This window comes from Prionailurus viverrinus, chromosome C2 (genome assembly GCF_022837055.1).
Source record: "Prionailurus viverrinus isolate Anna chromosome C2, UM_Priviv_1.0, whole genome shotgun sequence".
NCBI lineage: Eukaryota > Metazoa > Chordata > Mammalia > Carnivora > Felidae > Prionailurus > Prionailurus viverrinus.
The window spans coordinates 7,326,977-7,349,103 of NC_062569.1; the positions used below are offsets into that span (position 1 = coordinate 7,326,977).

The following is a 22,127-nucleotide window of genomic DNA, read 5'->3' on the forward strand; positions in this document are numbered from 1 at the left end:
CCCACCTGGAAAACGCTAACAAATTTTTTGCATGTCCTCCAAAACCCAGCCCATATTCACATTTCCAATGATCTCAAATAGGACTTTCTAGGGGTACCTGGCTGGCTCAGTCTGTGGAACTAGACTGATCTCCAGGTTGTGAGTTTGAGCCCCACAGTTGGTGTAGATTACTGAAAAATAAAATCTTTTTAAGTTTATTTTGAGAGAGAGCACACCTGAGTGTTTTCCTGTGATTGGGGAGGGGCAGAGAGAGGGAGAGAGAAAATCCCAAGCAGGCCCCAAGCTGTTAGCATGGGGGTCCCATCCAAGACTCAATCTCACCAATCATGACATCATGACCTGAGCAGAGATCAAGAGCCTGGAGGCTTAACCAACTGGGCCACCCTGGTGCCCCCAAAATAAAATCTTTTTTAAAAAGGGAGTTTTTACAGTTGGCTTACTAGAATCGGGATGCAAACAAGGTCTTGAGTTTCCTTCACCAGATCCACAGGCTAAGTAATTTCGAGGCAAATCACAATTAGAGTGAGCTCCTGAGGTCCCCAGCAAGTCAGGGAACTGAGCAGCAGTGACAGTAACGGGCCGTTGCCAAGCTGAGATCTGCTCCCCAAGGCAATGTCCCTTCCACGACTCCCAGGCTGAGCAGTGTGCATTTCCAACTTCTTGCTGACTTCAAATTCTCAAGCCTCAACCTTTTTCACCTCTCCCTCTCCAATGAAAGCTGGCTCCAGGCAAATAGCCTCTAGGTGTTATTTCAGCGTCCAAGTGCAGCCAGTGGGTTCGGTAGCTGATAAACACTCCGGATCTAACTAGGCTGCACATTGGAATCACCGGAAGAGCTTTTAAATGTTTTTTTTTTAATGTTTATTCATTTTTGAAAGACAGAGAGAGACAGAGCACAGGCAGGGGTGGGGCGGAGAGGGGCGGGGCACAGGATCAGAAGCAGGCTCCAGGCTCCGAGTTGCCAGCACAGAGCCCGACGCGGGGCTGGAACTCACGGACCCCGAGATCATGACCCGAGCCGAAGTCGGACGCTCAACCGACGGAGCCACCCAGGCGCCCCTCACCTGAAGAGCTTTCAGAACGGCTGATGCCTGGGTCTGCCACCCAGAAATTCGAATGTAATCAGCCGGGACCGTGGCCTGAGCTCGAGGAGTTAGTTAGCCAGGTGACCCTAACGCGCAGCCACGGCGGAGAACCACGGAGGAGCCCCCGCCACCAAGCCCTCCCTACCCGGGCTCCGAGGGTTAAGCGGGAACGGGCGGGTGGGGGCGGGGCTTCGAGGCAGGGGCGGGGCCGCAGAGGAAGCCTGGCGGGATCTCCAGGTCGCCGCCGCCAGCCCGCCCGGCCGTAGCTAAGACGAGCGGAAACGCCTCCGTTTTACAAAACAAAGGGAGAAACGGGAGGCGTGCGCGGCCCGCGGGGCTGAGACCTCGGCGGTTGGCCCCTCCGGCCCGGGCGCTGCAGCATCTCTGGATGGCCATGGCGACGAGCCTTGGGAGCGGCTGGCGCTGGGGGTCCGACGGCCGCCAGGCGCCTCCGAAGATCACGCCGACCGTGGAGGAGCTGCAGAGCCGCGTGCAAGAGACGCTGGACCTGCTGTCCCCGCGGGAGCTGAGCCACTTCCGCGTCCTCCTCAAGACCGTGGACGAGGGGCCGCGCGTGAGCCCCCTGCGGCTGGAGCTGGAGGGCGGCAGCAAGGCGGGGCTGGCCCGTCTCCTGGCCCAGCACTACTACCTGCCCGCCGTGTCGCGCGTTCTCATCAAGGTGCTGCAGCAGCTGCGCCGCGCCGACCTGCTGCCGCGCTGGCAGAGCGCGGAAGACGACGACCGCCGGGGTGAGCGGGGGCGCTGCCGCGAGCCGGGGCTGGGGGCTGGGCCCGGATCGGCGGCCGGGATGGGGGGCGGGGTGGTGGCGGCCGGGTTAGGGGGCGGGGCCCGGGTGCGCGGCCGGCGGAGGGGCGGAGCCTGGGTGAGAGTGGGGACAGCCGGGCCGGGGGGAGAGGTCCGGGGGACCTGGGGGCTGCCGGGGCTGGGGGCGGGTTCCCGGGCAGCCCGCGGGGCGGAGGCTAGCGGAGCCAGGGGCTGGCGGGTGCCCTAGGACCCAGGTGACGCGCGGTGGGAGGTGGGAACCTTGGGTGAAGCAGCCCGTAGAATCGCCATCCCCAGGCGCGGAATCCGAGTGATCCGTCGAAGAGCGGCCATCAGGGTTTACGAGCACATTTTGGGGGTCGGCTCAAAGAGCAGATCGACTCAGCAGCAGCCCTGAGATGCTTCGTTAACGACTACCTTCAAGAGATTATGATGTGGGAGGTTTCCAAATGATGCAGTGAGAAGCCCAGTGTTGGAAACCCCACTGTCACACCTCCAGGGGGTGTATTTATGGAAGGGGTGGCTCTTCTTGCACACCATGAGACCATTTGCCGTCAATCTGGGAAGATGTGGCTTATGATCAAGAAATGTAGTATGGAGCAGGTTGAGGGAGGTGGGGCTCCCCCCCCCCCCCCCGGCCCGATTTGATAAACGGATGTGTACATAATACGTATGTGAGAGAGAGGAGAGAGAGGAAGCAGCACTTACATGGGAGCCACTTACATGGGAGCGACAGTAAAATGTACCGTCGGTGACCTCTGCCATCGGCATGCCTATGATCCGATTGAGCTTCTGGGTGTGTTACTGTTGCTGATTTTGTTCAGATTTGTAATGCATCACAACTGTAATGGCCCACCACACATGGCCTACAGGCAGAATACTGGCCCTGTGGAGCCTTGACTCTCCCTGCTTTCACTGCACCTACAAAGCACTTGTGTCGTCCCTCCCAGGTTCGTTGGTCATGTATCACTTTTGCTATCACCTCTTTAGACTGTTTGCGGCAAAGTGGGCTTTTTCTTCCAGAGTCATCCAACCTACACAATATTATGGCTCTACCCTGTAGGCACCCAATAAATGTTGGAATTAAATGCTAAGAGATTATGCTATTTTTTTAAATTTTATTTATTTATTTTTTCAACGTTTATTTTATTTTTGGGACAGAGAGAGACAGAGCATGAACGGGGGAGGGGCAGAGAGAGAGGGAGACACAGAATCGGAAACAGGCTCCAGGCTCCAAGCCATCAGCCCAGAGCCTGATGCGGGGCTCGAACTCCCGGACCGCGAGATCGTGACCTGGCTGAAGTCGGACGCTTAACCGACTGCGCCACCCAGGCGCCCCTATTTTTTTTTAATGCCTAGTTCCTTTACTTCAATTTTCCCTTTATTGATGTCTTAATCTCCTCTCCAGGAAGTACATGTGCAGTAATATGTCAGTTAGACCTTGTCCCTTTTTATCTCTGGCCTGGCTCTTCCTGCCCTTGTATCCCACTGCGGCCTACGGGAAGCCTGTTTTAAGTTTCCAGCCTCATGAGTTTGCAGGAAGGTGTTCATAATCCAGGGAACCTGTTCTAAAGCGAGGTTGAAGCCTGCTGGACCCCCAAAACGTAAGAGGCAACAGAATTCCTTGGGAGGAACTTCCTGTTAGTAGGGATGACAGTGGATCTTGATTAAAACTTAAAAAATGGGAAAATAATAATGTGTTTTTCCTGTTTTATTCTCTTTTCATGAAAATTCATGCAGAGATTCCAAGAAAGATTCTAAAGAGAAGCTATGACTGTGTGGATGGCGAACTGGTAAATATTTTTGCTCTCACTCCAGCACCGCACACTGGTTAGGAAAGATGGTATTTATTTAGCCGCTTGAACTGCCATTTTAACATTTTTTTGTGTGCTGTTCTTGTTGGTTAAAGACTATCTGTATGGTTTTCTCAAGCGGTCATATCTCACTGCTTTTTGTTAGGAGAGTGGAAGCTAAACTTTAGCCAGTTACAACCACTTGTGCGTGCATTAACCCAACAAGGTAGGAACTGCTGTTATTTCTGTTTGACAAGTCAAGAAAAGTGAGGCAACTTCAATGGAAGTTCAATGCCTGGCTGTATGGCCTTGGACGACTACGTACATTGCTGGTTCTAGCGTTTGGTTTTTTTAAGTTTTACTGCGGAAATTTTGAACAAATGGTAAAGTGGGATAGATAAACGAATCTCCCCAACTCCAGCCCAACGTACTTATGACCCTGCTTCAGCAAATTAGAAACATAGAGCCAATCTTGTTTTGTCTGCTCCCGCTCCCATTATTTTGAAGCAAATCCAGATAATCATGTCCCTTTCATCTACGGACACTTTCGTGTGGATCTCTGAATCTTTAGCAGGAGAAAGAGGTTTTGCAAAACATAACCACAATACCATTATTCTACCTAAAAACAACTTCCTTAATGTTTGCAAAGAGGCGGTTAGCATTCAGATATCCTTGACTCGTTCCTATGTCTTTTGCAGGTGGGTGGTTTGAATCAGGATACGGATTCATGCAGGGCCTACACAATTACAGTTGTTTGCTTTGTGCCTTAAGACTCTTAACTTAGGATGCTTCTTCTTTCTTTAGCCTTTTTTTCTTGTTATTTATCTATTAAAGAAACCAAGTTGTCTGTAGAATGCCCCACATTCTGGATTTTGATGATTGCAGCCTGGTGTGGTCATTTACCGTTTCCTCTGTCCGCCATATTTCCTTAAACTGATACTCTAGCTATACGTAGGAATTTAAAACTGAGATTGGCCTATTAGTCCTAGTCTGAGGAAGATATTTGAAAGGCTTATAAATCAAGTCATGACTCCCCCCACCCCCATTCCATAACTAATAAGAGAGACAATCAGTGTTGCATCCCTGATCCAAACTGGGAAACCTCACCATCCATCCCTAGAGAAACTCATGTTGTATCTATGACACATTTGGATTTATGGGTTTGGTTTGGTTTAATTATTGTTGACTTTCCTGGAAAATAGGACTGTTATGACCTGAGTGGCAAGCGGAAGGCTTTCCTCATGTGTGTGGAGAAGAACAGACCCGGGGCTCACCGGGACGTCATGCTAATGACCGAATGGCTTGGCCAATGCCAGTTTGAGCATACTTCGTGCATCGATCCAAACAAAATGGTAAAAATAAAAACAATGAGGAACCTAACTTGGATCTTCCAATTTTCCTTTCTTTTTTAAAAAATTGGGTTTTAACACCTGGTAAGAATCAGGACCTACCTGCTGCTCAATGACATGTGTGTCCTGATAAAACTCTTGATGCTTTTGTAATTTTACGTGTGCGATACCCTACCTCCCCTTCCAGTCAGGCAGGGACCTCTTGGGCTCCAGTCTTGGCCAGGGCCCTGCAGTTGAAGAGGGAAGGGAACCCCAGAAGGCATCCTTGGCAAGATGGGCGAGGGGGCCAAGGACAAGGCGGAGTCTGGAGTAGGCAAGTTCCAGAGCATTTAGGAGCAGGAAAGACCAAGGAAACCCCTTTGAGAGGTCATCAGGAGGCAGGCCAGAGGGATTCCAGCAGCATGAGTCTTTGTGGGACTCACTTGGAACCCTGGGAGAAGCGTGGGGAGGGAGCCGATAGCACTGGGCAGAATTGCGTTGTGACTTAACTAGATTGTACTGAAAAAAATAAGGTGGAAGAGGATGGTGGGAACTCCATTTGATCTCTTTGACCTTAGCTGAGACATGACTTAGACCTGCCCTTATTTAGGGACAGTAACATAGGAAAGCCCTTCTTAGATCCCAGGAGTCACTGCTAATGAATGTCAAGGAACAGCATAGCATGGGGTTGTGGATGCCACACAGGCTGCCTCGGCTGGAATCCTGCCCCTTGCTACTTGTTACCTTAAATCTGGTTCTCATCTGAGGGTGACTTGTCCCCCTCATTTGGCCATATCTGGAGCCATCTCTGGCTGTCACAACTGGAGGGTGCTACAATGGCCAGAACAGCCCCCGCAGCAAAGAACTTTCTGGCCCCGAATGTCCTTTCCCCGAGGATTGGACCAGAATCTCCTCATTTGCGTGGTTTTTAATCCTGTCCTTTTCATTCAGATGGCAGAAGCTGCCAATGTTCTTTTAGTTGATGCTCCTCAGGGTCTTAAGTGGCTACTTTTCCTGCATCCTGGCAACGTTTATAAATATTTAGCAATGTCACTGGCAAAAGTATTTCATTGTTCGGAGTTTTGTCTTTCCGATTCTTCGTTTGGTTAAACATCCTTTGGCCATTTTTTTTCCTTCTGTAAATGATCTGTTCTGTCTTCCTTCGCCCTTTCTCCTACTGGGTGGTCTTTTTCTTGTTCTTATAGTTATTTTCCTGGATATTACTCATTTACAAAACGTACTGCAAATATGTTTCTCTTACCCTGTGACTTGATTTTTTGTTGTCCTAAGTCATATGGAAGTCTTTTAATTTTTTTGTGAGCAAACTTGTCAGTCTTTCTTGTCAGCTTCTTGTTGTTTGTGTCTTGATTAAACCCCGTGCCTTCCCAACTTAGAAAATGCTTAAATTATTTTTCTCTATAGCTTAAGGTTTTCCTTTCTACTCTGGAATCTTATTTTTGGAACAGTGTGAAGTAGGAAGCCTCACCTTATGTCCAGATGGATAGTCTGTTGTCTCAACATTTATTGAATAATGTGTCCTTCCCCCACATACTTAAAACTCTGCCTTTATTGTGAAATAAATTCCCATATATAATTCGATTGGTTTCTAGAATCTAAAATATTCCATTCATATATTTGTTTATACCTAAGCCAGTATCTCCCTGTTTCATTCACCATGATTTTTAAGGACATTTTGATGCCTGATAGGGCTATCCCTCCTCTCTCTCTCTCTCGGTCTCTCTCTTTCTGTCTTTTTTTTTTTTCTTATGAATATGCTTGGCTCTTCTGGAGGATTGTCTGTCCTCTGTGACCTGGAGAATAATCTGGTTAATTTCCACTGAAACCCTTTGGGATTTTGATTGCCATGACATTGAATTGAGATTCATTTGGAGTGAATCAGCAAACCAGTAGTATTAAGAGAAGCGTGGGCATGTCATGGTTTATTGTCGCCTCTTCCCTAAAGCTTTATCCTTTCTTCATTTAGGTTGATTCCTAGGTATTGTCCTAGTTTGGGTGTGACCCTGAATGGGACCCCCTTTTCTGTTATGGGGTTTAAAAGATTGTTGCCAGGTAACCGGAGTGGGGGGTGGGGGGAGAGGATCTTCGATCTTTGTGAGTTAATCTTGTATCCAGTCAGCTCACTGGCCTCTGGTTCCAGTAGTTACTTGGTTGATTATTTCGTATTTCTAGAAAGTCATGATATGTGTAAAAAATGAGTTTTGGCTCTTTGTTTACCGTATTTAGACTTCATTTCACTTTTACATGCTTTATTGAAGGGACTGGAATCTTGGCTGCAAGGTTGACGGGAGCAGTGATGGCCGCCATTCCCGTCTTGCGTTTCTCTCTAGGGGGCTCGATTCTGATGACGCCTCTCCATAGGTTCTGGCAGGTGTATATTATTGGCAGATCCCTCCATCCCCTTCCATTTCTAGCTTATTGAGGGCATTAATTTTAGAAAACAGTAACTTTATATGTTAGAATAAGTTAATAATATAAAATTTACATACACTAACCCTTTGGGGAGCTATCATTATGTTGGTTTTTTTGCAGTAGAGAATCAGAAATGCCCTAATTCTGTTCAACAAGAACCAATGGCACAAACAGAAATTACGGGAATTCTGAGAGCAGCCAAAAGGGAAGGGACAAGTTCAGGAACTGATATTTACCTCATACGAACCCTGCCTGAGATGTAGTTATTTTCGTATTTGTCATATCCTCGGATTGCCTACTGAAAAGAACCATCTCCAGCATTTCTGATTTTACTTCCCTCCAGTTATTTTGAATATGTGATCCTATTTTACAGGAGTTACTTGGGAAAATATCATCATTTCGGGATGGACTCAATGAAATTAAGGATGATGTTGGCTGTTGCCTTGTTACTCTTATGTCCCACGGGGAGAAAGGCTTTATTAAGATGAAAGATGGTGAGAGAGTCAGCCTGGAGGACATTTTTGAAATGTTTAATAATAAAAATTGTCCGGCACTTCAAGAGAAACCAAAGATCTTTATAATTCAGGCCTGCAGAGGAGGTGAGTGGAGACTTCTTGGTCCAGTCCTGTGTCTAGGGCATTCTCATATGGATGACTGAGAAAAGAAAAAGAAGTTACAAATATTTATTTGTTTGTTTGTTTGTTTACGATCAGAGGCCCCTCGGCTGATGTGACTTTAGTTGTGTGGGGTACTGGAGATTTGGGGCTGGGAGGAAGGGACAGAAGGGACACTTACCTGGGATGGAATCATTAACTCTGGCTGAGGAATGGTCCCAGTCACTCACATCATGGGGTAGGCCAGGGAGCCTCAGATCTGCGAGAGATGTGTGCACTTTCCAAGGGCCATCCCGCCGTCCATGTGATGCCAGGCGACCTGCGGGGCCGATATCCGACTTCCGTAGCTTCTGTGGCTATTCCTCCCTCTTCTGGAGGTGCAAGCTTGTTGGGACGTTGATTAAGGGTTCCTGGTGTCAATGGCGCATTACTGTAGTGTGTATTTTTGTTCTCCAAAAAATAGAGAAAAGAGATAATGGTGTTGAGACAGACGATGAACCCATGGAGTCTGATGACGTATCTGAGAAGAGGAGGCTGCCCACGTTCAGTGATTACTTCATCATCTATCCTACCCAGGCAGGTGAGACAGCGAGGGTAGATGCCAGTGACACACACTTTCTTCCAGAAGGTTTAAGTTATTCGTGATGATTCTCAGAATCTTTTTTTTCAAATTATTTATTTATTTATTTATTTATTTTTAGAGAGAGAGAGAGAGAGAGAGAGAGAGAGTGAGAGTGTGAGTTGGGGAGGGGCAGAGAGAGAAGGAGACACAGAATCCGAAGCAGGCTCCAGGCTCCCAGCTGTCCGCACAGGGCCTGACGTGAGGCTCGAATTCACAGACCGTGAGATCGTGACCTGAGCTGAAGCCGGATGCTTAACCGACTGAGCCACCCAGGCCTCCCTTAAATTATTTGTGCCTTACAAATTGACATCTAGAAGGAGAATATTTTGTTAACCTCTCCATCTCCGTTTGCAAATGTTCCCACTTTTAGAGATGGCAGGTTGGCATCTCTCAACAAAAGAAGCAGATCATTCTTCCAGGAACGCACAGGCCCCCGAGCAAAGTATTGCATGGTGAATGAGAGGGCTGGCTCTCCTGTGAAAAAGATCTTGGCCCAAAAGCTAGTTCTGCCACTTAGTATATTGGAGACCTTCAGTATTTTTTAATTGCTAGCTATGTTAGTTTCTTCATGTAAAACAGGAATGATAGAATTCACTTATGTCTTTGGGACGTTATATAAATTGAATTCGATAAAGCAGATGTGCTTATCATAATTAATGGCATAGTGAATACAAAAAAAAAGAAATTAGATACTATTATTACTAATATGTTCTGCTAATAATATTATCATCATTGTTACTAATACTATTACTGATAATAAGTTAAAGTCCAAAAGAATCTGTGCATGCGAGGGTGGACTTGATTCACTTGTGAGGGGAAACAGAAATGTTGGAGCGATAGAATTAAGGGGTCCAGGACATTTCTTTAGGTTTTTTTTTTTTTTTTTTTAGGCTTATTGTTATTTAAAAACAAAATGTTTGTTGGTTTATTTAGAGAGAGCGAGAGCACATGCGAGTGGGGGAGGGGCAGAGAGAGATTTGAAGCAGGCTCCAGGCCCTGAGCTGTCAGCACAGAGCCCGATAATGGGGCTTGAACTCATGAACTGCGAGATCATGACCCAAGCTGAAGTTGGACGCTTAACTGACTGAGCCACCCAGGCACTGCTTTATCTTGACTTGAGAAGACGATTAAAGTAGCTTGCAAATATATATATATATATATATATATTCCATCTCTATGTGGAATTTGATATAAAATGTGAGTGAAGAAATGCAAGCAAAGGAAACTAAGGGCCACCACTTAAAATGAAACCATCCTTAGTGGTAAGATGCGAGAAACTTCCCCACTAGGGTTAGACGAAAGATCTCACCCCTTGGTTGTTTCTCCAAGAGAGATGAAAGCATGTGGCCTCATAGAGACTGGCACACAGAAGTTCATAGCAGCTTGATTTGAAATAGCCAAAGACTGAAAACAACCCAAGTGACCATCAACAGGTGAGCGAATAAACAAATCCCGGTGTGCCCCACGTGGACTACCAGTCAGCGATAAAAGGAGATGAGCTCCTGATATAAACTAACTGCAGAATTATTATGGAACAGTTCAGGGTCAAGGCGAGAAACCTCATGCTCCAGTTTTGTGGAACGAATGAGTTTTATGACTGCTGGACTGTATATACATTTAAGGGCTAGAGACTCAGTATTGAACAGAAGAACTAAAACTCTCTGCCTCCACGGAGCTTCTGTGCTAGTGGGGGAGACAGATGAGAAACACAGAGAGAAACTATATGTTGTGCTACTTTACGATCCCATTTATATAAAGCTCTGAAACAGGCAAAACTAATCTGTGGTGTTAGAAGTCAGGATACTGTTTGCCCTCAGGGCTGCAGAGTGTTGGGGGTGGTAATGACCAGAGGGGGCAAGGAGGGGACTTCTGGAATGCCGGCATCATCTTGTTTCTAGATGTTTCTAGTTATGGGGTGTGTTCACTTTATGGAAGTTTATGGAGCTCTTCTGTACCCCTAAGGCTTTGCACACTTTGCTATGGGATGGTTCCCTTTCAGTGAAATGTTTACCAAAAATAAATAAAATAAAATAAAATAAAATAAAATAAAATAAAATAAAATAAAATATGTTAAATGCTGATAAGTGCTATGGAGAAAAATAATGCAGGGATGATGGTTATAGGGAGTGTCGAGGGAGAGGAGTGGAGATGGCCGTTTTAAAAAAGAGATGTGTAGAGGTGTCCCCATGGAGCAGCTGATTGTTGTGTGGACATTTGAGGGACATGAGAGAGGGACCTATGCAGATGTTTGAGAGAACTTGTGTTGTGACATAAGAATACTTAGGATATAGGGACGCCTGGGTGGCTCAGTCTGTTGAGCATCCGACTTTGGCTCAGGTCATGATCTCACAGATTGTGAGTTCGAGCCCCGCATTGGGCTCTGTGCTGACAGCTCAGAGCCTGGAGCCTGCTTTGGATTCTGTGTCTCCCTCTCTGTCCCTTCCTGCTTGTTGTCTCTACGTCTCTGTCAAAAATAAATCAACAGTAAAAAAAAAGAATACTTAGTATATAACAATAATAAAAATTCTATGTATACACAGACCACTAGAATAGAATAGAGAATGTACACGCAGAACCAGATATGCAGGACAACTAGGTATGTGACAAGCCATCACCAATTAGTGTTGAAAGAATGGGCTGTTCAATAAGTACTGCTGGGAAAACTGGCTTCTCCGTGGGAGAAAAACAAAAAATTATTTCTTGGCATAGGGTTCGTTGTATCTTTAATCACGTGAAATGTCCAGTAAGTCTATAGTAATGCTCCTTTTATCTCTAATATTTGTGGCTTCCTTCTTTTGATCTTGATCAGTCTTGCCAGTGGTTTCATTAAGAACCTATTTTTAGGGGTGCCGGGCTTAGCATCTGGTTAAGCATCCGACTGCGGCTCAGGTCATGATCTCACGGTTTGTGAGTTCGAGCCCTGAGTCGGGCTCTGTGCTGACAGCTCGGAGCCTGAGTAGAATTCTCTCTTTCTCTCTCTCTCTCTTCTTCTCTCTCTGCCCCTTGTGGGATTTTCTCAATCTCACTCTCTCTCTGCCCCTTGCTCGCTTGTGCCCTCTCTCTCTTTCTCTCAAAAAAAAAAAAAAAAAAGAACCTGTTTCTGGTTTTGTTCATTCTCTCTAGTATAGGTTTTTGATTTCGTTAATTTTGATTTCATAAATTTTCATTAAAATTTCCATTTTTCTTCATTCGGGGGTTTCTTCTACTCTTCTTTTCCTGACTATTTTGGTTAGATACTTGGCTCATTATTGTCTCTCTTTTCAAAAAATAAGCATTAAAAAAAAATTTTTTTTTAACATGTATTCATTTTTGAGAGACAGAGCACAAGTAGGGGAGGGGCAGAGAGAGAGGGAGACACAGATCTGAAGCAGGCTCCAGGCTCTGAGCAGCCAGCACGGAGGCCTACGCAGGGCTCGAACTCACAAACTGTGAGATCATGACCTGAGCCAAAGTCAGACATTTAACCTACTGAACCACCCAGGCGTCCTCAAAATATAAGCATTTTCAAATAATCCCCTCTGAGTACTGCTTTTACTGTATCCCTCACATTATAACATGTAACTTTTTTTTTTTTTAACGGTTTTTTTTATTCATTTTTGAGACAGAGACAGAGCATGAACGGGGGAGGGGCAGAGAGAGAGGGAGACACAGAATTGGAAGCAAGCTCCAGGCTCCGAGCCATCAGCCCAGAGCCCGACGTGGGGCTCGAACTCACGGACCGCGAGATCGTGACCTGAGCCGAAGTCGGCCGCCCAACCGACTGAGCCACCCAGGCGCCCCAACATGTAACTTTTTAAAAAGTGTTTATTTTGACAGAGAGAGAGAAAAAAAAGAGAGAGGGAGAGAGAGACCCTCCCTGATCTCATGCACCAAACTGTGAGACCATGACCTGAGCTGAAATCAAAAGTCAGTCACGTAACTGACCAAGCCACCCAGGTGTCCCAGCTATTAAGATATTGATACTGAGCTTGGAACTAACTACTTTAGTAAATGGATCTCTTAGGTATTTCTTTTGGCCTAGGAGTGCTGTGAAAAAATTACTGAGACACTAAGGGCACCATGAACTGAGAAAGTTTGGGATGTTCTGCCCAGAGGAATCTCCTGCACATGTATATACATGGACAAGATGACCGACTGTCCCAGTTTGCCTGAGATGGAGGGGTTTCCCGGGATACTGGACTTTTCAGTGCTAATACCAGGAAAGTGATGAATGGGGCTGAGTCGAGCACTCTACTCTGGGCACTCCTTTGAAGTTGCTTAGTGGGGCAAATGAAGGGGCAGGAATCTAAAAGCCACTGGGAGTGGTATATTCATACTGTAGGATACTGTGCCGCAGTTGAAAAGAATCATCATGGTGAAGTTTCAAATGCAACAGTTAATGAAAATAAGACAGCTGTGGGGCATCTGGGTGGCTCAGGTTGTGATCTCACAGATCGTGAGTTTGATTTCTTGGGCGTGGGATGAGGCGGGAGGGAGACTTTGCTGGATTCCTTTTAAAATTTGAATTGTGAACCATTTGTGTTTGAGTCCATTTTTTGTTGCTTTTTGGATTCCACATACAAATGAAATTATATGGCAGGTCTTCCCTGTCTGGCTTATTTTACTTAGCAGCATACCCTCTAGTCCATCCATGTTGGCAAGATTTCTTTCTTTTTTATGGCTGAGTAATATTCTCTTGTGCATATGTGTGTGTGTGTGCGCATGGGTGTCCATGTAAGATAAATATACATCTATATTTTTATCTACTCATCTACTGATAGATGAATTGTGAACCATTTGAATGTATTATCTATTCAAACAATGGATTTAATCACGGCTTGACTTTTGGCTAAGATCGAGGGCAAAAAAGGTGGATTTAAAACATTTTAAAGTTATCCTCTTTTAGAAAGTAGATTTCAACAAAATTCGGGCTTCCGACATCTAGTTCACCGTTGAAGTTTATAGCAGCTACCTGACCCCTGTGAGTTCTAGAGCCTGTCCCTCCTGGCCTGTGACCAAGCCATCTCACCTATATATGAGAAGCTATAAGGTGTTCATGTGTTCATTGGCTGCTTGTTTTCAGTCTTGTGAGTGATTGGAGCTCTTGTTCTATGGCCAGAGTCATCATCTAATGCAATGTTGGGGGAATCCCGGTCCTGATGACTTTTTAATTTGACCCTGTTTGGTAAATCTGCGGAAATTCACTAGCTTTCAGCCCGAGTCTAAAGTTCTCCAGTTTTACTCATCGGACTCATTTTTTTGTGGCCTAGAGTCTGTCCTGAGGACTGAACCCGTGGCCATGGACGACAATAGCTGATTATTTTCAAAGTGCCAAGAAATGTATAATCTTTCATTTAATAAGATGCTTGGCAGCTACACTGATTTTCGCTCTGCTGACTGGCACATCCTCCACGGGGTTGCAGACCATGTTAGGTTAGAGGCTTTCAAATGTTATTTGCCACAACCTACAGGAAGAAAGAGCTATTGTGTTGCATCAAATCTAATGCCTTGATTGTAAGACATACCATTATTTTGTGTCCTCAGGGAGCTACCAATTAATTACTCTGTGACATGGAAGAGATTATATAGCACATCCAGATTTCAGAGATGCCTAAGTGGGGGGGGCAGAAAACTTCAATATTAGAATTGATAAAATCTACACTTCACTATAGTCTATCACATATATTTATGTAAAAGTATAAATACACATGTAACACACTAGTTTTATAAATTATAGCTACCCTTGCTGCATTGGTGTACTTTAATATTTTCTACTATATCCCATTTTATCCCATTTTCAAAAAAGGCAGTTTCATTTTTTTTAATTAATTAATTAATTTATTTTGAGAAAGAGAGAGAGAAAGTACAAGCGGGGAAGGGGCAGAGAGATGGAGAGACAGAATCCCAAGCATGGGATGAGCCATGGGGCTTGAACTCCCAACCATGAGATCATGACCTGAGCGGAGATCAAGGGTTGGATGCTTAACTGACTGAGCTGCCCAGGCGCCCCTAAAAAATACAGTTTCAGTATGCTAAATTGATTTGTTGGCTGATAATTGGGCCGCAACCTGCAGTTTGAAGAACACCGGATGGATTGTCAAACATTGTGATGTGGTGCTTCTAACTCAGATTTACTCCAAGAGGGACAATGCTGAAATTGCTGTATGGTTCCTATACTAAACAGATACGTTTTGTGGATTTGTTTACAACTTTATGGAGATATAGTTGAAGTATGAGCTGTACATATTCCACGTGTACCATTCGAACAGATGGAAGTATGTGTTCATGACACCATCACCATGATCAAGATAAGCAAATATTGCCATCACCGCAAAAAGTTTCTTCATGTTTGAATCTGTCCCAACCTCCATCCCCATCCCTGAGTCACCACAGTTGTGTTTTCTGTTACCACTGATTAGATTATATTTTCTGGAATTTTATAGGACTAGAATTATATAGCATGTAGGTTTCCTCCCTCCCTCCCTCCCTTCTTGTCTTCTTCCACTCAGCATAACGGTTTCGGGTTGTACCCATGTCGTTTTGTATATCAGTAGCTCATTCCTTTTTATTTCTGAGTGGTATTTAGTTGTGTGAATATAACACAATGTTAACACAATGCGCGCAGCCATTCACTTGTTACTGAACATTTAAGTTGTTTCTAGGTTTTGCTTATTACAGATGAAGCCGCTGTGAACACACGTGTGTACATCTTTGGGCATATGTTTTTGTTCTCCTTGGGTACATACGAAGAAGTGGAATGGTTGGTTCACATAGCAGGTGTGTTTGACTTTTAAAGAAACTGCCAAGTTGAAAATTCTTTTTCAATGTGGTTGTATTGTTTACATTTCCGCCAGCAGCGTATGAGAGTTCCGGTTGCTTCACATCCTCATTATCAGTTGGTTTGATCTGTTTTTAAATTTTAGACAGTCTGATGGGTATAGAATAGTATCACCTTGTAGTTTTAATTTGCATTTCTTGGAGGCCTAGTGATTATCTTTTCCCGTACGTGTTGTCCGCTCACATATCTTCTTTTGCTAAATGTCTGTTCATGTGTGTTGTCCAATTTTTTATTGGGTTGTTGGTTTTCTTATGAAGTTGTAAGAATTATTTTCTTTTTAATTTTTTTTAAGTTTATTGATTTTGAGAGACAGAGGAGGGGCAGAGAGAGAGGGAGAGAGAGAATCCCAGGCAGGCTCTGTGCTGTCAGCACAGAGCCCAAAGTGGGGCTCGAGCTCACAGACTGGGAGATCATGACCTGAGCCGAAACCAAGAGTCGGACGCTTAACCAACTGAGCCACCCAGGCACCCCTGAGAATTATTTATATATTCTGGATACAAGTTATTTGCCTGGTATGTATTGCAAATATTTCTCCCAAACTATGGCTTGCTTTTCATTTTCTTAATAACGTGTTTCAAAAAACAAAAGTTTTTAATTTCGATGAAGTCCAAATTGGCATCTTTTTCTTTTGTGGCTTATGCTTTTTGTGTTCTAAGAAACCTTTGCCTATATTGAGATTGCAAAGGTGTATCCATGTTTTTTTTTTTCTGTTCCAACCTAGATTTATTATCAGAGGGTACGATTTTGATATTCCCATCAAATTTCCACACTAAAAAAAGACACGTTTCGTGTTTTTTACTAACTACTAATAAAAACAATTCCACTACATTTTTTTGAGGACCCCAAAATAAATTCTATACTGATGTATTTGGGGGATATTTAGTTTAAGATCCTATAGCAAAAGTCAGAAATAAAAAAAAAAAAAAATAGATGGGGCACCTGGGTGGCTCAGTTGGCTGGTCATCTGACTCTTGATTTCAGCTCAGGTCATGATTTCATAGTTGGTGAGTTTGAACCCCACATTGGGCTCTGCACTGATAGTGCGAGCCTGCTTAAGATTCTCTCTCTGTCTCTGTCTCTCTCTCTCACTTCCCCCACCTTCAAAAATAAATAAACATTAAGAGATATAGAAAGAAGGGATAAATGAAGGAAATATGGCAAAATGATAACTGTTGAATCTGGGGGATGATCATATGGGAGTTTGTTAAACTTTGCTTTCTCCTTTTGTGAATATTTGAAAAGTTTTATTTTAAAAATTGATTGATAGAAGAGACTTGCCCTCTTGAGGGGTTACGTGCTGTTGGTCACAGGAGTCCCCTGGGAGGCTCAGTGCTTCCTCTTTCTGTGTCTGTGTCTCTTCTGGACCCGGGCCCACTCCTATTAATACAAGAATGCTTCCGTATTCTCAGTTCAAAACCATTTTACAGGTTTCACTATGGGTAAAAGAAAAGTTCGGTGCAACCAGAGGAGGAAAACACATGAAATATTTTCACTTTGTAGATCACGTTGCTTTACGGCACCCTCGCACGGGCTCGGTGATGATCGAAGCGATGGCGGAGGTCTTTAAACAGCATGGAAATAAGTGGCACATCGCTGACTTTTTCACCAAAGTAAGTCGATTCTAAGTGAACACGTGCTTCATTCATGTACTTGATCGGAGCATTTTCATGAGGTTGGCTTTACCCGTGAAAATAGGAGAGATACTGAAAAGTTGCTTGGAAGTGATGGGCCGATCATGACTTACAATGACCGTAGCATTCAGAAAACATGGTTGAGCCACCTGCCGAGGGAAACAGAACGACACCTTCCGTTCCTTGCTAATAGAAGGGCATTGGATGTTAGGTGAGCCTTAAAGACCCTGCCTGCTGTGTAGCCCACCATGGCAGCCAGCTTTGGCCCGACTCAGCACCCCTAGAGAGGGCAGAGCCTTAGGACATCTCCAAGGACAGACTCCAGCTCACATTTGTCTCCCCAGCTCGTAGCCCATAGTAAACATTCACTGAATGAACACGTGCTCGATAATGGCGGTTGATGTGCACACGAACCCTAGTTCGGAGAATGGCCCGATTATTGTAGTTTATCGTATCAGGATTGAAGAGAAATTTCCTTCTCATTCTGAGAGGTTTACGCCCACAGAGAGCTAATGAGAAGAGATCAGAGAAGCGCCCAGGAACAGCGAGGCTAACATCGATTGCGGGGCTCACTCCACGCCAGTTACCATTCTCTGCGCTTCCCAGATACGAATCCAGTTAAGCTTCCCAACACCCCTCAGGGACCTCCTGGGATTCCCATCCCCCGTGAAAGATGGGGGCGAGTCGGTGGCCGAGCTGGCACCCCAGCCTGGGCAGAGTGCTTCTAGAGTTCATGCCCTAATCACAATTACATATGAATTACTCCACACCTGCCCAAGGTATGGTAACTATTTTTGTTTCTTGAAAATAGAAAGATTTAATTTTAATCATTTACATATGATGCTTAACGGCCCTTCAAACTCCTTCTCACCTCATTTGAGGTCAGAGTTGGGTGGGGGTGGGACGTGAAAGGGAGGGACCACAGACAATTTTGACAGTCATTCCAACCATGTGCCCGAGTATCTTCTATTGCTCAGTTTCTCTGAGAAAACAGTTTCTTGTCAGCGTCTCAGCAATGTTATAATAAAGACAGATTTGGCCAACTGTAAATGGAAATCCATCGTAGCTAAGGCTAGCTGAAAAATTGTTTGGCTGACCGACGTTCATTAAGCCTTTACCGAACACCCTTTATTTTTAAAGTGCTTGCTGAGTAGACACTGGCAAAGAAAAAAAAAAATCCATAAATGAGCATGATGGGGCCTTTGCATTAAAGGCCCTCACGGCCCAGTGATGTGGAAGGGTGGCCGATGTGCTCACAACCAACCCTGGGATTATAGGGCCACGGGGTGCTTTGGACATAACGTAACGCAACCCTCTCATTTCACGGCGGGTTCCCTTGCCTACTCATCCCCAGGGGCAAGTCGAGACCAGACCCAGGTCTGTGGACCCTGGAGTCCAGAGAGCTGCATTCCAGGCACTTGGGGGGCCATGCTCCTTCTACCGCCATTTGCATGCTGCTTCCCGAAATGCGTAGAATTCTGCCATTTCAGGCCGTAGGGTTGACTAAAAGGCTTTCGCTCAGGGCTTTTGAACAGTCTGTACTTTAATCCTCCAGGTGAATAACAGAGTGGTGCACACTGAGTTTCATCTACACGAGGAACCCATAAAAGTGTCACTTGTCATGGAGTCGACTTTAACTAAATCTGTGTACTTTTGACGTCGGGAGGATGAAAAGCTAAGGGCTGCTTTGTAACCGACGGTGTCAAGAACAGAGAGCGTCTGTAGCGCGGTTCGAATGGTTATCATTTGGGGTTATTTCTGTCACCAGTTGTACTTCTCCGGTTTGTTTTGCATTTATGTGTATTTTCCCAAGATTGGGCCACGTAGAGTTGGCGCTCGATTTGTGGACCATTTTTATAATGTGCTTCCCTTACTGATGACACTCCACCCTCTCCGACTTGGGTGCTGGCGTTCATCCTCGTTTTCTTGGCTTAGTCTTCAAGAGCTGTCTCTGTGTAGTCCTGTCCTGGCTCGCCCGATTTCCCCCATGTTGTTGTCTGCAGCCAGACTCGTCTCCTTTTTGACTCCGTAAGCCATTCTCGAGTCTGACCCGGGTGTCTTCGTTTGTACTTTGTTGCCCTCGATGCCTCGTGTTTCCACCCTCCACCCATTCCCCAGCTTCTCCCTTGCTGCGCGGTACCTCTGAATGCTGTTTTCTCTGCCTGGGATGCTCTGTTCCACTCCAGTCCTTTCCGCCCCTCCGGGTTTGGGTCAAGCATCCTTTGCACGGGAAAGTGTTTCGCCGAGGCCTCGTGCTAGGCCAGCTCTTCCCGAGTGCTCACAGACCGAGTGCTTTTCTTCTGCAGCATTTAGCACCACTGTACTTAAAGGACTGTGCAGTGGCCACGAATCTCTCTCCAGTTCAGTCATAAGCTCCAAGAGGCAGAGGCTGTGTGTCTCATTCATTGCTGTATCCCAGCTTCCATCGGTGCCTTAAGACATAAGAAGCGATGTGATGAATGTTTGGTGAATGACTAGTCTCTGTCTTTTAATTGTTTTGTCCATTCATCAGACCTCGCCTCATTACCTCTGTGCATCTGTCCACCTTCCGGCCATCCCCACCTGGCTGGTTGTCGTGTGGCGTCTTTAACTCCCTAAGTTGGAAGTCAACCTACATTTCCCTTAAATCTCTTTACAAAACCCATCCCATTGTGAATAATCCTCTGACTCCCCACTGCTTTCGGAATATACTCAGATTGCCCTAGGAGAATATTCCAAGTCCTTCTCTGTCAGGCCTGCACTGCCCGTTTGTCCTGGGTCTTGACCACACGGGATGATTTGTCCTCCCCTCGGGCATCCCCTCTCACAGAATCAGGCTTGTGGGTTAATGAATGTTGAATGAATGCTCTTGGCTATGTTCATTGAACAATGAACTATGGTTCCTTCTCTCCCTTCTGCCTGAAGCGTCCTTTGTTCTGTGTGCTTTCTCTACACCACACATTCTTTAGGGTGCGGCTTGGGTCCCATCCCACCAGAAGGAAAACTGTATGTAGACTAGCGTTTACTTAGAGTTCACCAACTCCTGGCTGAAGATGAGCTTTCATTGTGATTGTGTTCTCACTTTTCGTGTAACTTTGGACTATACTAAACCCTGGTTTCCACATCATAAAAGGAGATTTGGCTCGGCTGAGAACTCATCCAGTCACTGGACTTCCCTGAACTTTGGCCTCTTAATAAACTGTTCATGAATATGCTGCAGGTGTGGCTATTCCTGATCCTAGAGGTTCAAGCTGGAAGTTGTGTGAGACCATTGGGCCTGTATGAGGATACAGGTGTTCGGTGAAAATGCTCTGAAGACTGAGGGTCACGATGACTGAAGCAACCCGGAATCTCCAGGCCTGTCTCCATTTCGGGGACAATTGTGTCCTTTTTAGTTAATGTGATTTTTCAAGTCTAAATACGTGTGATTTAATTTTGAAAACTTTTGAGTTTTGATGTTTGATATGTGACTTTGCTTTTTTTTTTTTTTTTATAGACCATTAAAATGTCACCTTGGTTCATAAAATATGAACATCAGGCGAGACTTCTCTGTTCATTTTGCATCCTGTGCCATCCTGGGACTCCAGGCCCAGGGACTCATTTCAGGGGGACGGCAGCAGCTAACACAGGCAATAGCTCGTTTCCTGAGGCAGGTTAAGTGACTAGCTCAGAGTCCCAGTTAGCAATGCGGCAGTGCATGAAATACATTCCAGTACATGAAAATACAAGACAAAAAGTGCCAAGTGAGAGAGAAAAGTTCTAAGACAGAATCCTTTCAACAAACGGGCCCATGCCGGTTAACTAAGGGAATGAATGAGCTTTGGGGCAAAGGAGGGAACAGTTATTTTGGAACATTTGCTCAGGCCATGGCAGGTAAGATTCCTGGAGAGGACTGGGGCATGGCTGGATACCAGACAAACAGGTCAAGGAGGAGCAAGGAGGAAGTCAGGTTAGAGAGGGAGGTGGGAAGGTGCCCAAGATGGACTTGAAGCCTGGGGCCAACTTGGCGTCCTCCGTATTCTCTCGGCTGTAAACCAGAACAGGGTCTCCTCTAGCCATCCAATGCCACATGAAGTGTATCCCCCCAAAACTACAGTCCCTACCACAATTCTGCATTTGGAAAAAAACTTAAGCCGAGTTTTTCTCTCTTTAAATATGAATGCCCAAGATCAAAAGTTTGCCAAAGGAAATTCCGAGAGTTTTATTTAAAAAGGGCACAGGGGGAGGGGAGGGGGCGCCTGAGTGGCTCGGTTGGTTAAGCATCCAACTTCGGCTCAGGTCGTGATCACATGGCTCTTGAGTTTGAGCCCCGCAAAAGGGCTCTGTGCTAACAGCTCAGAGCCTGGAGCCTGCTCTGGATTCTGTGTCTCCCTCCCCCACTCTTTCTCTCTCTCTCTGTCTCAAAAAACAAACAAACAAACAAACAAAAAAACAAAAAAAAAATTAAAAAAAAAAAAAACAGGCACGGATAAAAAATGTTGCAGAAACTTGTGCAGACGACCGGGGACCCTGGAAGGTGGGGAGGACACTTAGCTGCTCGCTACAGATTTTCTTTGACAAGTGCCTCTTGGGCCATGGGCTCCCCACCGTGGTTTACTATAGTACCTTCTTCATCTTTGGACTTTTGTTGATTCATTTCCTCACCAAGGATTTTCCTTGCGTGGATTAGTTCTCAAGAGCAAAGTTGTTTTGTGAGAAAAATACTATTTTGTGGACAAACACCCAAACATAATTACAGTACAGTGTCCTCCTTGCAACAAAGGAAGTAGTCCTGGGACTCCAGCGTGCATATGGGAGGGAGCTGTTGAGGTGGCTGGGGAAGCCCCTCCAGTCATGCCATACAGTGACAGAAAACTGCCCCTAAAAGCCACCTGTTCTATTTTCCACATAGCTATTTTTTCTTTGGGAGCCAAAATGTCTCCAGATATTTTCAGCAGTTTCTAAGGATGCTTAAACCCATTCCTAAGTTTTCATTCCTTCTCTATCAGCTGCAATGGGGTTTTGTTTTTTTTTTTTAATTTTTTAACCTGTGTTCCTCAGAAAAT

The 22,127-nt window shown here is 45.3% G+C and overlaps 1 protein-coding gene across 2 annotated transcripts; it reads left to right on the plus strand.

Moving 5' to 3' along the window:
* Positions 1 to 944: 944 nt before the first annotated feature.
* Positions 945 to 20,613, plus strand: LOC125174923 (caspase-14-like). Of its 2 annotated transcripts, XR_007155602.1 has the most exons (8): positions 945 to 1,834; positions 3,609 to 3,661; positions 4,864 to 5,013; positions 7,793 to 8,018; positions 8,497 to 8,613; positions 16,973 to 17,082; positions 17,609 to 17,882; positions 18,659 to 20,613. XR_007155602.1 is itself a non-coding variant. In XM_047875002.1 (7 exons), exons 1-7 carry the CDS (start codon positions 1,474 to 1,476, stop codon positions 18,758 to 18,760), a joined length of 1,119 nt encoding a protein of 372 aa, XP_047730958.1. In that variant the 5' UTR covers positions 945 to 1,473; the 3' UTR covers positions 18,761 to 20,612. The 2 variants fall into 2 exon arrangements, 1 of the variants encoding a protein (XP_047730958.1); XM_047875002.1 differs by lacking the exon at positions 17,609 to 17,882 and having other exon boundaries at positions 18,659 to 20,612.
* The last annotated feature ends 1,514 nt before the right edge of the window (positions 20,614 to 22,127 follow it).